General features: G+C 40.6%; 1 protein-coding gene across 1 annotated transcript in view; it reads right to left on the bottom strand.

Moving 5' to 3' along the window:
- Positions 1-3,998: 3,998 nt before the first annotated feature.
- The window catches only part of CDC40 (cell division cycle 40), a 41,103-nt gene continuing 30,376 nt past the window's right edge, over positions 3,999-14,725 (bottom strand). The window contains exons 10-15 of the mRNA XM_037391182.1: positions 14,565-14,666; positions 13,155-13,270; positions 12,937-13,070; positions 8,255-8,331; positions 5,980-6,124; positions 3,999-5,078 (exon numbers count right to left, since the gene is read on the bottom strand). Of these exons, the coding sequence (XP_037247079.1) occupies positions 4,901-5,078; positions 5,980-6,124; positions 8,255-8,331; positions 12,937-13,070; positions 13,155-13,270; positions 14,565-14,666 (752 nt within the window). The 3' untranslated portion in view covers positions 3,999-4,900. The remainder of the gene's footprint in view (positions 5,079-5,979; positions 6,125-8,254; positions 8,332-12,936; positions 13,071-13,154; positions 13,271-14,564; positions 14,667-14,725) is intronic.

Here is a 14,725-nt window from a genome sequence, read left to right as displayed (position 1 = left end):
CCCTTGCCTCCACCTTCAGATGGATCTGCCTCCCGACTGTCTTCCACTCTTTTAATGTTGGAGGAATAATGACAAAAAGCAAACAAAACCAGCTTGCTCCCCCACCCCCGGTACTCCCAGAGGGTCGGTACCAGGAGAGCCAGGGAGAGGAGCTGGCTGCCAAGAAGCTTTTCTGACAAAGCTCAAGGTGGTTCTGAAAGCTGCAGGGAACGGGCTTTACTTCTTTTTCCTGTAGATGTCTGGCCTGACAACTAACTTCCTTTGGAGTCTGACTGCCTTCTTTGTGTCCTGAGCAAGGAATATTGGAAGGGGTGACATTTTACAGAGTATATAGGGAGGAGCTGAAGGAGGGTGATTGTGTAAGTGTGTGGAAGCAAAGTGCAACCAACTAGGGCTGAACAAAGTCCTGGCTGCGTGAGGAAATCTGCCCAGGGCAAGCTAGGGTAGTACAATTGTTGCAGCTCTTCTCTAGAACAGGGCATTTTTGCCTTTTTTTTTCTTTCCTTTTCTTTTCTTGTTTTTTTTTTTTTTTTTTTTTTTTAAGTGTTGCTTTGCAAGAGTTTAAGCACCACTGAAAAAAGGCTTATTTCATAAGTGGAAAGTTTAGCTGGCGAGTTAGAGCAAGACGCCAACTGCGGGGCAATTAACACTGGGAGAACTGGGAAGATCTGCAGCTCTCAGAGCCATGGCTGGGTAACTGAAGCTCCATAAAGTTCCTTTTACCAAAATGCCCCCCTAGGGGATTTGTGTTGTCTTCCTTCCCCAGATGAGAGGAGCAGCATGCTCAGTTAGTCTTGACATCTTTCAGACTAACCAAAAAATCCCAAGGCCTAACGAGAACGTTCTGAATGGCAAACCCAAGGCAGCAACATTTCGTTTGAGCAGCCCCCCAGCACCACAAAGCACAGCAGGTTAAAAGGCAACTCAGAAAGGCTCAGCGCTTTAGCATTTAGCAGATTTTAAATGTTCTATCGCACAAGCTAACAAACAGGTCTGAGGTCGATTTTACAGTGTACCTGGCAAATTTAGAGGTCCATGCCCCACTGAAAATTACTGCAAATTTGTTTCTAAAAACTTTAAACTCTGCAAGGAGCTTCTGTAAAGGTAACTCTGCCACAAGCAGGGTTTTCTCCGAGTGCTGCAGGACAGCCGTGGTGTGTCTGGTGTTTTTTTTTATCAGCAAGCCTGTCAGAAAAGACATATTTTACTGCAAGATACGCAACTTAAATTTTGAGCGTACGCTAGTGAAGTCAACCTACAGTAGCAAGTCCTGAAGTAGTCTCCAGAGGAACAACCTCCCTGGCAACTGATTTTTCTTGTGTATAGGTTCAACTGTTCAAACTCTGCCCAGCAAAACTCCTCTCCCTCCTCTGCTCTCCATGTGCTCCCCCTCGTGCAGGCTGCTTGTCACATGGAGTCTTCCCAGCAAACGGGAGCAGGGTTTTGTAATGACCAGCTGGTAGAAAGAAGGAAAGTACATTGTGTTTCTGGGCTGTCAGAGCTGCGAGGCTCCCTGTTTAAATCAGCCTTTAAAGACCACAGTGCTGAATGCTATGCTGAACATCTGCCTGTTGCTAAAAATTGGCTTTTTACAAGACAATCTTGGACTTTTTCGGATGTAGAGTAATTTGGATATTTGTTCCTCGTAATGAGGGCAAAGACTGAGCAGCCTCGTCTTACTGGGGACAATTATAAACTCTGAGCAAGACAGATGCCAAGACCATCTGCTTCAAGAAAGACAGCCTTCTTACCAGCAAGCTGCATGAGGATATGTGGGCTATTTCCCCCTCTCACATATGAAAAAAGTCCAAGAAAAAGATGGCACAAGGCCAAAGGAACGATCATGTTTCCCAGGCAGAACTCCAAGAATGATGAAGATAGTTCGCTTATCTGTAAAACTTCCACTGTAAAGGTAATTGGTATTAATGAAAGTGGCAACATATTGGCACATCATTTCTGAAAGTTACAGATGCATCATCAAGGGGAACAAAACTATGAAACAGCCCTGTAGTCCAGCTTGCACATATTCCTTCTGCTTGCCTCCAGCTCTCCTAGGTAGCTCCTTTTGGCTTGAATCACTTTGTTGCCTTCTCTGCCTAACGTTAGAGGAGAATTCATTTGGGGAACTCAAAACTTGCTCTTTCCTTTTCCCCCAGCGCTGCCTCTTCCCCGGCTCTGTCTGCTCACACACCAAGTTCAGCCTAGGGGTCTCAGTCTAGACTTGTTCTGGCCAACATTTGTAACAGACCAATTTCTGGCAAAACATGAAATTGGGAAGATAAGGGAAGGCCATGATTTGAGTTAATTAGCTCAGCAAGACATCTGTTCCCAGGTGGCTGCTGGAAAGACAAGTCTAGACTTGCGCCACGCAGACACACGCCGTCCATCCCAGTGCACAGCAAACTAGCTGACATGAGCTTTGGAGTTTGCAACTCTCCAGCTGACAAGAGGGAATTATCCTCATAAAAATCCCCCCCGCAGGCTTCCATACAGATGTGAGAAATTCCACAAAAGATTAACGCGGTGACCAACTGTGAGGGACAAAGAATTTTATCTAAGTTTCATGGGGAATTCTGATTCTGGGCTTGTTGCAACCATTTAATCCAAATTGATTAACCCCAGCAGAATTGAATGAGTCAACTTTTCTTATTTTTTTATCCAAATACAACAGCCAGTATACTACTACAAAAGTTTATACACTTATGTTTTACTTTGTATATACTATATAAAGTTCTGCCTGGTAGGTGACACATGGAAAAACACAGTACCAACTACAGAGCCAAGCATTTTGTAAATGGTGGTTTAAAGGCTTTTAAGCATTTAGGAAAGGTGCTTCTGATGTGGAAGCTAACATACATTCCTGTGAGAAGTTTTTGTGTCTGCTCTGTTCTTCCTCTCGTTCCCCACTCCCTGTACTTGGAAGCTGCTAATGATCAGGGCACACTGCCACATACCCATTTAGGAAACGTATCAGAAGGAAGAAAACCATTCTAAATTATTTGAGCTTACTTTCTCCTGAAGCGGCTCCCAGGGCACAGCGCACACCCGAGCTCAGCTCCCAGCTCAGGCTCGAGTCTTCCCTGTGAGAAGCACCATGTCAGAAATCCACCCTTTGCGACATGGCACCAGCTCACTCCCACCCGTGCCCTGAAGAGCCACGAAACAGGACCAGCCTCTTCTCTCCCAGCAGAGGGGATGGGCCTCGGGACACACGGGCCTGGCTCTTCCCTTTCTCTCCAGGCTCTGCCATTTCCTGCCCCTGTACCTGCCAGGGGTGCCAGGCCAGGCAATGCCCAGTTACCACCAGTACCCCACCTGCAAAAACAGCGTGTGGTGTTTCTCAGGTGCGCAAGGCTACTGAGATGGGAAAGTAAACAGCAACATGTAAGCTTAGTGCAGTTATGCAATGGCATGAATAGACAGTGGAAAGATTCTCAAACTCAGCTTTGAAAAGTTGTTCTAAAAATGTGTAAGCTCCGTGCTCACTCAGAAGGCCAAACTTTAGGAAGTTCTCTTTGAAAGAACAGCATTCTCCTGCTAATCGATCAAAAAACCCCAAACCAACCAGAAACCCACAAAACCACCAATCCATTTCCTTCCATTTACACGATCTGAGATTCTATGCATCTCATCTACAGAAGTGCCTTACCTTCTATCCTGCTGTCAATTAAGGCAATTACTCCTTTGCTACTGTTTATAATTGATGAGCAGTGATTGGATCTACAGTAAACAATATAATGTAATTCAAATCTGTAATTAAAGACTAATCAATGGGATAAATTCATTACACTTTATTTCCATTATGTGCTCCAAAAGAGAGCAGACAGGGAGGTGAAAGGATTTTTTTCTTCTGCTTCCAACCTGCATTAGTTTTTTATGAACAGTGCAAGAGCATAAGTTTATCTAAATGCTAATTCAGCTGCAAATTAAAATAACAAATAGTAAAGATGTATTTTATAAGGACACTGCTAGACAGAAGAACTGACTGAAGAGAAGCAGACTTTTTATAAAAAGATTTATTAAAAATAAGTTCTTTAAAGAGAGAAAGTGACATGTATATACATTAAACTGTCAAATCCTTTATGGGGCTTATAATACAATGTATTCTAAACTGAACAAGAGACATCCGCTTTTTTTTTTTTTTTATGTATGTCATGCTTTTTGGAAGTAACAGCATATGGGAAGAGAAAAAAAAAAATCCAACACTTAACACACACACAACCAACCAATACAAGCAAAATCTTGAAATTGAAGACTACTTGCAAAGATGAAACTCAGTGATCAACATGATGATATTGTTAAATACAGACAGAAACCAAGAGTTTATGAATACAGTCTTCAGCTGATAAGAGTTTATCTGACAACTGTCAGCTTCTGATTAGTTCTTAATTTCTACTGTGGATTAACAGATTTTAGGAAGTGGGTTTCTGTTCTATAAAGGTAGAAATATTTTTGGGACAATAAAATACCACCCAAAACCAGGTAAACAAATGCATGTATTTCCAGCTCTATTGCAGTAGAAATCAAAGATTTCTTTTTAGTAAGAGAGTTACACAATTGCTGGTCTTTTCCTTTAACTCCCCACATTTCTGACAGCCAGAACCACAACAATAGTCTTCGTTAAAATCATTTTATTTTACAAGAGTGTTTTGCATGAACAGTGACATGACAAACTAACACTTGATTCTGCATGCTTCAGATGACCTCAGCTTCTCATACTCAGAGGTCGTATTTAGAACTATATCCTTTCAGTTGTGTCTTCTGAAGATTTCCCATTTTTAGTGCATATATACAGCGGAAAACTGCAGTATTACAAACATCTACCCATCCTTACAGCAGAAATCACTCTTATCTCAGATGTATGCAGGACTTAGATCTTCAGATCTTCGTAGCATCCTCTTTAGTCCCACAGTTTAATAAGACCATCCCAGCCGCATGTAATGACTTTAGATGTTTCGTGTGGATGCCACACTGCGCCGATGCAGACTTTATCATGTGCTTTTAATCTGCTGTAGAGTTTTGTTGTCTTCCAGTCCCAGATGTTAAGTTTTCCATCTGCATCTCCAGATATCACATAGCTATATTAACAGGATTAAAATAAAAGCTGTATCATGTGTGAAGACTGCTTGTATTGTAATACTTTTACATTGAGCAACGGAAAAGAGCTTCACCCAACGAGCTTCCTGTTTGACAGTCTGCAAACACACCTACCAGAGAATTAGCATACATGCTGCGCTCTAACGCACAAGTCCTGCAGAAGGTGATTCATCAACTGCGAGGTAAATGTGCTAAGCAATGCGATTATACCATACACTGTTACTGGAACTAAAGAGAATACATCAGCAAAAGAGAAAGTGCCAGAAGTTTCTCTGAAATTTATAGACACTTTCTCCACTTTTTCCTCCAGTTCTGCTGAGGTTATTCTCCGGATTTTGTAGTAATGAATTATCTTAAGTACATACAGCGATAAATGTGTGAGCATGCTACTAAGCAAAGAGGATGAAAAAGATGGTGCTCTGAACAATCGATGAGGATACCCACACCAGACCTGCAAAATGGGAAAAAGCTGGGCAAACCTGAGTCGCAGGTATTCTAGACAAGTACATACAGTGGAACCCTGTGCTGCAGACCATGCGCAAAAGACCGGGTGCAGAAGCCTCCTGTGCTGCACCAGGACTAGGCAAAAAAAGGGGAGTCTCTGGATGGTTTAACAGCAGTGCAAAGCGTCTTTGCAGAATGGGAAGTCTGGACTACATGGACTGTTTTCTAAAGGCTGCTCAGAGCAACCACCGAGTATAGCTTAGTTCTATCAAATGGCAAGAGTAAACTTTCCATCCTGCTGCTTGACTACAGAACTCTTGTCTGACGCTGGGTTAACAGGATGGCTGTGCATCGATGAATGTCGCAGAGGATTCAGAAAGAAACGTAGCATCCATGCTAGCAAGTCTTACAATGAAGCTCATTCCCACAAAAACTTACCTCATGTCAGGTGAAAAATCCACTTGACAAGCATAGCCAGCTACCATGTGACCTTTGAAAATTTTCTTTTTGTTTAATCTGAATCTGTTCTGAGCTCCAAAAATTAAGATTTGGTTATCCATCGACTGGCAAGCCAACCACTTCCCTATAAAGGCAATAAACAGAGGTAGTATCAGTGCTGCATCTGAAGAAACAGACTTAACTCTAACACTTTAAGGGATTTTTATAACTTTTCTTGCACTATCTTAATTCAGATTTTCATTATGTATCAGGGTTCTAAGGTAGCACCTGATACTGCTTCTGTCTGGTACAACTGCGAAGAGGCAAAACCAGACATTTGACAGGATTTGGGATGCCTAGTCTTACAAAATGCACTCAGGACTCTAGAAAAGCTCTGGCTGTCACAAAAATGTGTGGCATCAACCCCACTGACTTACTGGTAAGTTGGTAAGTTACTGAGTAAGCTTGCTGGTGCACATAATCAAGTAATTCAGATGAGGGGGAAAAAATCCCATCTAGCTGCAACCTATTTAATTACCTGTTTTGTGGGTATTCTAAGATGGTCACCTCACTTTCTTTAGGGGAAAACCAAGTCTAAGGTAGATTTGGGAGTTTGAAAATTCATACATTTTTGCAACTATTTAGTATTCTCTGCCCTAATGGAATGCAATTTAATAAAGATACTTGAGTGAAAGAAAAAACCCCTAGGCTTTTCTAATCTTAATTCTACCTCATTTTATGTCTTGGCAGTGCACTAACTCCTGTCTGAGAATCCAATAAAGATGATTTGCTACACAGCACCATGGAACAGACAGTTTTGTCCTGAATTCTGCATATCGTCACTGCCTTTACAGTGTTTAATGCAAACAGTGATAACATAAAATGTGCCAACTTGACTGTAAATCTGATCAAACTTCCAGCTACTAGCTTGGAATCTGAGGCTTTTCTTCAGCTTCCCAAAGAAACAAATCACGTGTGTACCCCACGCATGTTATTCTCCTCTTAGTTTTTAAAAGCTCAGTATCTTGCATTGCTCAGGAGGAAAAAATTAATTGATGAGATTCATAAATCAATGCCCCCAAGCAGAAAAGTTCCACATCTGTAAAACTTTCAATTTAGTTTTCTTCAAAGGACTCATTTAACTCCAAAATGAGGCATAACGTGTCTGGCACAATCTGTAGTGTAAGTAATCCAAGAAAACTTGATTTGTGTGATACTGGACTACTGTAGGTCAGGATAATGTTAGTTAATGTGACAGGTGATGCCTTGAGCTGAAAAGATGACTACTTCATTCCTCACATCATTTACTGTCTCATCTCAGAAATCAAATACTCCAAATGCTGGCCAGCCAGAACTGGAAAAAGAACGAGAAACCCAGTATTTCAATGTGGAAGAATGAGATGAATTGAAAAACTGGATCAGAGTACAGCAAGTTGTGCAATTTCAGAAACAGGAGCTGGAAAAGGCCAGCTTGGGAAGCTAACATTTTTAAATGCAGCCATCTCCTTCTCCAGAATCTTCCTTTTTATACTAGAAACTCACTTGTACTGTTAAGAATATTTACATTGCAAAGCAAATACAATTTGATGTTGATAGCCAGCTGAAAATGTCAGCTGTGCAACAAGTTGATCAGCCACTACTCAGCACAGTGGGACTGTTAACTGTAATCTGGCAACACTTTAATAATGTTGACACTGAACCTATTTAATTTTGGCCAAAACAAGTAACTGTTAGAAGGATTTTTCACTGATTACTGGAGGCACTAAAACTTTATCCTCCTTCAGTTTGATTCTAATTGAAGAACATAAGCGCGAAACATTAACATACAGAAACACTGAGATAACTTGGGATTTGTCTTATGCAAGAGTTATTTGGGCTACGTTCAGAAGAGAAAGGAACAGCATTATCACTTTCTGCTTTAACAATGGCACCACAAGGGCTGCTGAACCGGCCTAGCACTTTGCAGCCATCGTCAGTTGCCACCACTGTTTCTCTTAATATTTTAAATACAGCAAAGAGCACGTTGTAGCTCTATGAAAAGAAAAATCCTTTTGCCCTGTCTGGATTGAAGGTCTAAATTTAAATTGATGCAGTTATTCTGATGTAACTCCCCATTTTGACACACGTGTTCTTAAAACTTTTAAATCAAAACCCATGGGGGGAGGGTGTAACACAGGGGTAATGGGGATGCAAGATGGCAGTATTACAGAGGTATCATCAGTAAGACTTGCCTACATAAACTAGGGCTAAGAAGGCAGTTAAAGTGTTAACCTACCATTTGGAGACAAAGTCACGGCTGGCATGGAGTGCATACTTGGCTCAGCTATGTACTTGAAGTCTACAGGAATGTCCCTGCAAAAGGAAGACGTATGTGTTTTATGAAGATATGGAGATGTTCCAAGGGGCTGCCTGCAGTCAGCCGATTTACTCAGCCACCGAACCAGAGAGACTGTAAGGTGGTGTTCAAAGGAAGAATGCGCAAAAGCTCAAAATTATGAATGCCCACCTAGAGATCTCCAGCTGCGGAGCCATCCGCAGGATGGTCTCTGATAGAGTGAGCTTACCCCAATCAAACGACCCAGAGTATAATGCAGAATCGTAATTCCAATTGTTAAGGAATAACAAAAAGATACTCTATTAATAGTTTCCAGTTTAACTGCAGCTCCTGCAAAATCCTAATATAGGTAGCAAAAACAGACTGATATAAGCATGTGTCTTATTGGAACGTCTCACTGACTCAAGTTTTAACTAGAATATTTCTGCCTTTTTTTTTTTTTTTGATAAAGGAAAAGACAACAGGAGTCTGTCTCTTGTTTCTCTGACAAAGCCCTTTTCCTCCTGATCTCCCTAAATGGGATGCCAACCAATTCCAAATGTTCACAGCTGACCTGAACCATGACTCTCTGGTCTCAATGGCATACAACACTGTGCCAGTGTATGTTAAGAACATACACTGTCCTGTACAAAGGCCTAGGGAAAAACAAACACAGTCTAATCCTTACTCTGCAGAACTGTCATTTGGTTTTGACTATATAAATTGGATTACTAACGGTCCATGCATATTCACAGTATTCCTCATACTCTGCTCTAGAAGACCAGTAAAGAGGGAAGGCATGCACATGTCTTTCTCATTAAGCAAAAGAAATCTCCAGCAACAAATAGATTTGGTTAATGTATTCAGCAGAAAACACACGCAAAATGTTCTGTAGCAACATTAATTAATACAAAGGGGATGGTTATGACTTCATTGTCTAATTCACACAGTAGAAGGGCTGCTGGGATACTATCGGAGTAGAAAGCGTGGGTGGCTGCCTTGTACTAGCTGACCGAGCCTTGCTGGATGGCAATACAGGCGACATTAGCCAGGTAATTACAATTCTATTTTATTGTGCAGTAAGTGATTTACTGCCATCTTGGGTTAAGCAACGTACACATGGGCAGCAGGGTGCGAAGCTGCTCTGTTGTCAGGAAGCAACCCAAAATGCTTCTGTGAGTTAAATGTTAAAATAATTTACCCTCAGAATAAGGAGGACAACCTGCTTAATACTGTCTGTGGATAAGAGCATGCACAGGGATAACTGGCTTCCAAACAGGCAGACCTAAGACTGCTGTTGGACAGTACATCTGTAAAGGAGTAACAAAAAGTCCACGTAATCTCTGAGGCTGACTAGCATGACAGCACAGGAACTGCAGCCCTCCCCCGTGCCCCATCCTACCTTTTCGCATCAATACCCAAACAGCTTTAAAAGCCACCTGCAACAGGACACACAGCCATCGCTGCAGTGAGGCCAGATCCTGATCCTGATCAGCTCCCACCGTTCAACACTCCCTCTGCCCACTGGTCATGTGGAGTCCTTGATGCCAGGTAAAAGCAATCCCACTGGAAGCCCCATTAAAAACCATCTCATCACAGAAGATGCATTTCCAATGCTGAATTGTACTGCAGTGGGAAATTTAAATGCAGTACAGGTTGTCCTGCCTTCTTTCTCTTTACAAATGAAGGCAAGCTCATCCACCGGAATTTATTCAAGACAGCTCTGCTTTATGTTGAAACCTACCAGACACGCTTAGGACAGCTGCAGGATAGACTGCATTAAACTATTAGGCAGAATAAAGAGATACTTCCATGTTTCACATTTGCTTCTAGTCAAATTGCTAAATAAGTAATATTAGCCTGCTCTCTTAAAAAAATTACCAAGAAAGGTGCTGTCGTGGTTGCCTGGCCTCAAAACTCATGTGATCTATTGTTTGTTCGAGTTTTTCAATTTAAAGATCTTCAAGTCCTTTCCCCACTTCATACCATTTCAAAGGCTGAAAAGTTTTAAATATCAACAGTAGTATCCGCTAGCCAAAATTCGGAAACGTGATACTTTGGGGTTCTAATACAACTTCTTCCCCAAGCAGGAGAGAGAAAAATCCTTTTAAACAAACAAGTGAAAAAAACCCCACAGAACCCACCACCAAACCCAAACCAATCCAATTCTGGGATCTACACATCATGAAGAGCTCTCTCAGGAGACTACAGTATCTGTACCAGGAACACTAGAGAGAAAAGGCCTGCTAAGGAGTACAGCTTTACAGAGATAAGCCTCCTAAGCGTGTCAGGATAATAACCAGGCTACCACTGTACAGTTCTTGCTTTGCTAGCTAACTTGGAAAAAAATGGAAACAAAAATCTCCAAGGTCAATTGCCCAAACCATTTCACTGTTTATCCAAGTAGGATCAGACGCATATGAAGCAAAGACAAAATAACATTTTGCGTTTCTAGAAGAAAGAACACAGAATATGATACCCCTGCCAACTGTAATGTCCCTGCTGTAACAATACAATCACATTAAAGGCAGAAGCAGACAGTTTTAAAGTACTCCCATTAAGATTCCTAAAGAAACCATTTAATCTGCAAGAGTCTGTGCTATACTTGCAGTCTGAACTTTCAGCAATCAACCAACTGTAACTCAGTGTACAGCGCAGTGAAATCTATGCATGGGATGAATTCTCGGGGAAGGGAGGTTTAAATTCTCAGGGGAGAAGTTCCTCACTCTGATGAAGTCTGACACCGCATCCATTACCAGCTCTGGCCAAGTCAAAGTGTTTACAAAACATACTACAAAATTCCTCTAGACAATTGAAACTAAGCAATTAGAACAGCTTTAATTACTGGCTTTTAAGGCCATACTCAGGTCGTAATTACTTCTGCTTAGTTTCTGAAGGATACTGAAGAAATATTGTGCTGAAGAACATATGAAGAAACATGCAAAAGGTATAGTAATCACATCACCCTAAGCTGCAAATAATTTTCCTTGTGAACTTAGGAAAACAAGGATTTGAGGTACCGCATGAAATAATTTGCCATGGAAGTTTTCAAGCTCCAAAAGCTTCTGTAGTGAGTATACTAATTTAGTTTTAATGCATTGTAGAAATCTGGGTCTTAAAATTACAGAACTGTGCCTGCAGACCAATTAACATATATCATGGCACGTTGTGGAGACAGGTTTTCAAGTTGTGCCTAGGAAGACAGCATTACATTTGCTTTTTATAAAACCCCCAAAAATCCCTGACGACTGTATTACAGAATACTGCCTACAGTTGAGTTCCCTATTATCTGAACAAGGCAGCTCTTTATTCAGTGTACAGCAAGTACAGTACATATTTTTTCTTCAGAAGGGAAAAAAAAAGCTTCTGCTACTGGAACAATCAGGTTGTGATGTTCCCATGCCAGAACCTTTTTGCCTTTCTTGCTCTCTTCCCCACAGAGTGACTAAATCCACCCACTTCACTATTTATTTCAGCTATCAACACAAAGCTCGTGAAACAAGGGCAATCCAATTTCAAGGAAATAACAAATTTGTGCAAGTGAGATCATCCTCCCACTTGCCAGAGAGGAGACATCCCTTAGCAGATATGATACCGTAAAGGATTTTTCTTTAAGGAGCTCAGTAAATGTATGAGCCTAATTATGAAATACTGAACAGAGGCTCTCTTGGAGTGACATATGGTGACAGCATTACATGTCTAGCCTAAGCCTGAGTTCCCAGACTTTGGTCATTACCACTGCTGCTAACTGGCAATGACAGCAGCTGATCACAGATACACTGAAGGTTTTGCTGGCTTCTTGGGTAACACTCAAATACCACAGACTGGAGTCTCTTGTCTAGGTTTAAAAAAAAAAAAAAAAAAATAATCTAGGAAGGAATTGATTAGTCACAGAGCTGTTGAACTAGTGTCCGTACTGTGCAACAGCTTTGGATGTGTGAACAGCAAAAGGAAATTGAAACCTAAAGATATAGCAGTGATTATTTCATAATGAAATTTGAAATCATAGAGAAAAGTCCTAAGCTGAAAATCTTAGTACCCAGAACTTTGTGGAAAACATTTCAGATAGGAGAGATACATTTTTTCCCCAGGTATGTTAAAAACTGGAAGCTATTTAAGATGATATTTCTTACAAGTTTTTCTTGGATACTTTCACTTTTCTGTCATCTATTGTATTTATACTGTGGGTACCAAGGATTGCCAAAATAACCCCGACTACCAGAAAACCAGAAATGAAGCTACACTAAACTATTTCTTTCATACACGGGCCAAATATTATGTAATACTATGCACAGCCCAATTCAAAGCAGTCAAAACTGACACACAGTAATGTAATAGAGGAGGCATTTCTTTAAAGGGTTAATTTAAGGGCTAATACAGCCTTGAGAAAAGAAGACAGAACAGAGATCACTAATACAGTGCAGTGTGCTTCAGGCTGACAGGGCTGTCTTTGGGGGAAAAGGAAATTTATGAAGCGCCTCAAGCCTTAGGCCAGAACAGGGTTGTAAAGCCTGCACTTCCTCAGATAGCTAGAACCCAGTACACTCCAGTGTCCTATGTGCTATGTATACTTTTAAAAATAAACTATGTTCTCAGTTTGCTCACAATATACTTTAAGTTAATATTCGAAATTTTAAACTTACCATTCCCAGACTCTTAAACTCTTGTCATCAGATGTACTCACAAACCTTCTATTTTCATCCACAAACACAATGGTGTTGACAGCTCCCAAATGCCTATCGTATTCCTGCACAATCTCACCACTTCGAATATCCCACTGCAAATAAAAAAGTCAGAATAAGACCTTTTTATTTTTACTAAAATCTGAATTTTTAGAGGAAGACATATTAAATAGACATACCTGCACAATTTTCTTATCTGACATTCCTGCAACAAAGAGATTTTGTTTGTCTTCATCAGGATTGAACTTGACACAATAAGGAACCTTCCTGTTTGTGAATCTTGAAATGCATTGCCCTGCAACAGAAAAGCCATTCATAGTGCATCAAGTTGGAAGTTCTATGGGCTTATCGGTTCTCTGCAGATATTGATAAAAAACATTAATTTTACTTTTATTTTACTAACAGCAGAAAACACTTGTTTTAAAGCCTTTGAGAGGACTACAGGGTAGAATTTACCCTGCTCTTTGATTATACCTTTTTTCACACGTTTGTATGCACAGACCTGTATAAATACATACACACAAACTGTTCCATACCTTTACTGCAGCTTTCCAAACAGTGTAACTGCTCAGTAGCCTATATGTCATCAAGGACATCAGGGCTGGTCAGGCTATCACAAGCTGACCACTGCCTTTGCAAGGCATCACCTCCTCAGCATCAGAGGTCTTCTCATCAAGAGACTTAAACTCAGGCAAGAATTCCTCAATCCTAAGCCCAGAAAAGGGTAACTAATCCAACTGCAAAACAAACCACTGACCAACTTTCATAGCCTCAGCCATACATACCCTGATTACATGTTAGCCTTAACTTACAGGAGCCCGTTTTAATCCGAAAGCTCAACACATTTTTCAGGTGTCTAAATAACTGAGTTCAGACTTGAGACTGGAGAATGACTTACACCTTACTGGCTGTCACCTGTATAAGACCAGAGGCACTGCCAACCAAGAAAGCTAACAACTTTTTCAAACATGGGAACTTCCTGTCTTAGGAACAGACTTAAGTTTAAAAGAATATTGACAACACCTATCCTGCATCTTTTTAGCTTAAGAAACTATACGGATCAGAATGTTGGAGTATCTCCCAGGCAGTTCTGTGACAGCAACAGACCTACCCTCCAACTCCCTGCCCCAGCAGCTCAATTTCCACCACTTTTCTTATTGGCAGTGCTCCTCAAGTTCAGGTTAACCAAAAGATCAAGTGAAACAATTCTTCTAAATTAAGCATATTCAGGTCTAAATTGTGATTTCATTACCTAGTTTTATGCCTGTAACTGTAAACATGCAATTAAGTGATTTGGTAAAATTTTGTCTTTCGCCCAAAATTTTTCTAGCATTACAAATAACTATCAAATTCCTCAAATAAAAAGGTATATGAAATACAGGTATATAGGTAGTGTCAACTGCACTATTACAGATAACAGCAAAACATTTAGGGAAAAAATTACTATTCATCCTGTAACGAAAGCATAAATACTGAACTACAAGACAATATTAAGGATAATTGGAAACAACCTGACTGATAACGTATCTTGGTATTTACTATTAATTAAACACAGTGCCAAATAACAGTGTCTATAAATACAAGCCTACCTGTTTCAGTGTCCCAGAGCTTAAGATAGCGGTCATATGCAGCACTAAGAAACCGAGTGCCAGCATTATTAAAACAGATGTCTCTAACAGCTTTGCTATGTCCTACAAGATAGAAAAAATGTGATGACAAACGAATCCATTCATGCTTAGAATTAATGTTT

This window comes from Falco rusticolus, chromosome 6 (assembly GCF_015220075.1).
Source record: "Falco rusticolus isolate bFalRus1 chromosome 6, bFalRus1.pri, whole genome shotgun sequence".
In the NCBI taxonomy this organism is placed as follows: domain Eukaryota; kingdom Metazoa; phylum Chordata; class Aves; order Falconiformes; family Falconidae; genus Falco; species Falco rusticolus.
This window is presented reverse-complemented; position numbering and strand designations above follow the sequence as displayed.